The 2,651-nt window shown below is 46.0% G+C and overlaps 1 protein-coding gene across 1 annotated transcript; it reads left to right on the top strand.

Annotated features, from left to right (window-relative positions):
* The first annotated feature begins 1,929 nt into the window (after window positions 1–1,929).
* On the top strand, window positions 1,930–2,442 carry LOC138903216 (uncharacterized). The gene has a single exon (XM_070191148.1). The coding sequence runs from the start codon at window positions 1,930–1,932 to the stop codon at window positions 2,440–2,442; it is 513 nt and encodes a 170-aa protein (XP_070047249.1).
* Window positions 2,443–2,651: the final 209 nt, after the last annotated feature.

Raw genomic sequence — 2,651 nt, forward strand, 5'->3', positions numbered from 1 at the left:
GGCTCGTCGGTTCCCGGCCGATGTGAGCCAGTATCGAGGTATATGTGTTCGATAACCGAGGGGCACCTCGAACAGCTAAAGAAAAATTGCAATTGGAAGAACAAAGAAGTGGTAATCCCGTCTCCTCAAGAAGATATCACCACTCACGTGAAAGGGTTTTTAAGCGTGTATACTTACCCTTTCACGTTAGATCCTCTCGGCCCTATTATTATTGATTTCTGCTGTTAATACCAAATAACCCTAGGCCAGATCCATCCTTCTTTTTGGCGGATCGTTAGTTTGATCCGTTTCTTCGTGAACAAAATCAGGGGGATGCCTTTTACCCTCGACCATCTAATTCGATTGTACTGCTCTCGCCTCTTTCGAGGCTGGTTAATAAAACTTCAGCGCCGAGCTACCAAGGTTCTATTTTCGAGCATAGACAAGGACAAGGATCGAGGCTGGATATGAGGTTCATTCGAATGAAGACTTCAGACCTGATTCCGACTGAAAAGATGCCATTTTTCGAGGAGTGGAACATGAAGCGTAAGTGTAATTCTGCTATTATTCCCTACTATTTTGCCCCTTCATTTCTTCCTCACTGATATCCCCTTTTTGTGATGCATTGGTTCCTTGGATTTCCGCTGCAGTTCCTGACCTCAAGTACTGGGTACGAGGTCTAGCTTTGACCTCTACATATGCCGAGCGCTCATGGCGTGATTTGTCAAAGGGCCGATGGGAGACCAAAAATCATGGTAAGCCTCTCTCTCTCTCTCTCTCTCTCTCTCTCTCTCTCTCTCTCTCTCGTATCTTTGGTAATTCGAACGAGATGCTCTCCATATACTTAAATCAATTTTCTTGTATGTAGGCCTTGGGAAAGATATGATTTTGAAGCCCCCGTCCGTCGAGGAAGACGCTTCGGCCTTTGTTCCAAAACCAGTGAAGGATAATAAGAGAAAAATAGCCTCCGTTTCCGAAGATCCAAAACCGAAGACGAGGATGGCTCGTAAGCCGAAGAAGAATACCATCCCTTTGATCATAGAATCAGTTCTGCGTCTAAGGGATGAAGACGACGATGAAGAAGAAGAAAACGGCGGGTCCATGCTGGTGGCCCGAAACCATCGATGCCCCCAAGGAAGCTGAATCGATGGTGATTTATAAAGCTCTGCCTCGGACTGAGGAGATATTAGAGGAAGGTTCGAGCAGAGTCCCCGAATCATTAGAGATCGAGGATGCTTTCAACTGAAGTCAACAAACGGTGGGTATATCAGAAGGGGTCGGTCCTGAAGTTCTCCGAACTGAGGAGAATGCCCCAAGCGAGTCGCTTGGGGAAATAGTAATCGGAGAGTCATCCACTCTCCCTGCTTTTTTCGAAGGGGCGATTCGGGAAGCCCAAGCTTTGGGGGCCCTCGAGGTAAACCGATCTCATGAATGGGAGGACCCCTTCTGTGATTTGTTTACTGGTGTCGAGGATGTTATTGGCGCTAATGATGTGTCGGGCCTTTTCTGTGAAGTGCAGCAAGCTCTGAATCGGGTAAGCTTTAACTACCTTCGTTGATATTACTTTTATGTTTTCTATTCTTCTCTAACTTATTTTCTTTTTTCTTACATAGGCCGCAGCGGTTCATTGAGAAGCATGTTCTCGGTCTCGAACTGAGATGCGTCGGTATGAGGCCGAAATACGACGGGTCACGAAGGAGAGGAACGCCCTTAGACTCCTCTTCGGGCAAAGGGAAGAAGAAATCAAAGACCTCCGAGCTGAGTTGGCCAAGGCTCATCAAGACCAGATCGACCTGACCGAGCATGTAATAATAATAGTAAAAACCCATGGGCTCGATCCTTGAACGGTGGCTAATATTTCGATCTCACAGGTGCAGCAGAAGCTTGAGGTGATTGGGAAGCTTCGTGAGGAGGTCGATATGATAAGGGCATAGACCATGGAATGGAAAGATGGCGTGGAACGTCTTGCCGCAGAAAAAAGAAACTACTCGAGCCCAATTATCATCGGTCGAAAACCAACTTCAAATCATGAAGAATAAGAGCTCGATTCAAGCAAGAAAAATAGAGGAGTTCGAGGCTCGGTTAGCCTCCGAACTTGCCAAGGCCAAATCTGACGCCGAAAAAGCAAAGACCAATACAGATGCATTAGTGGCCGTCTATCGGGCGGATGCTGAAGCTGCTCAGGTACAAGCAAGAGAGGCGGCCGAGACCGCTAACGCTCGAGCACATTGGGTTGCTAAACTTGCTAAATGCCGATCTCAGAGGGAGACCCTCGAGGAGATCCATAATCGAGGTTTCGATCTCTCCGAAAAAATTAAAAGGGCTAAAGAGATCGAAGTTGATACTGAATCCTTAGCTTTCGATGATGATGATGATGATGATAATGGGAGTAAGAGTGGGTTTGAGAGCGGGGAGGAGCCTGATAGAGAAGAGACCGCCCCCAAAAATAACCAAGAAACTTAGCCCTTAGTTTCCATTTTGGTTTTTTGTGTAGGGTCCTGTTCGGACATCGTAAACATTCTTGTATATATATAAAGATCTTTTCTTTTCCCGACTTGCCTCTATTTTATTCTCTGCCTTGTGAAGATTTTGTTTCATTCACACCTTATGAAGGTTTTCATAAGGCTTTAGGCAATTTGATCGAATTTGGACCTTGTAGCCTTTATAATCGA

The sequence above is a fragment of the Nicotiana tomentosiformis genome, chromosome 12, assembly GCF_000390325.3.
Source record: "Nicotiana tomentosiformis chromosome 12, ASM39032v3, whole genome shotgun sequence".
In the NCBI taxonomy this organism is placed as follows: domain Eukaryota; kingdom Viridiplantae; phylum Streptophyta; class Magnoliopsida; order Solanales; family Solanaceae; genus Nicotiana; species Nicotiana tomentosiformis.

Bases quoted from the DNA above. Each gene is read 5' to 3' on its own strand.
- LOC138903216 (XM_070191148.1), top strand. From the start codon at position 1,930: ATGGCGTGGAACGTCTTGCCGCAGAAAAAAGAAACTACTCGAGCCCAA.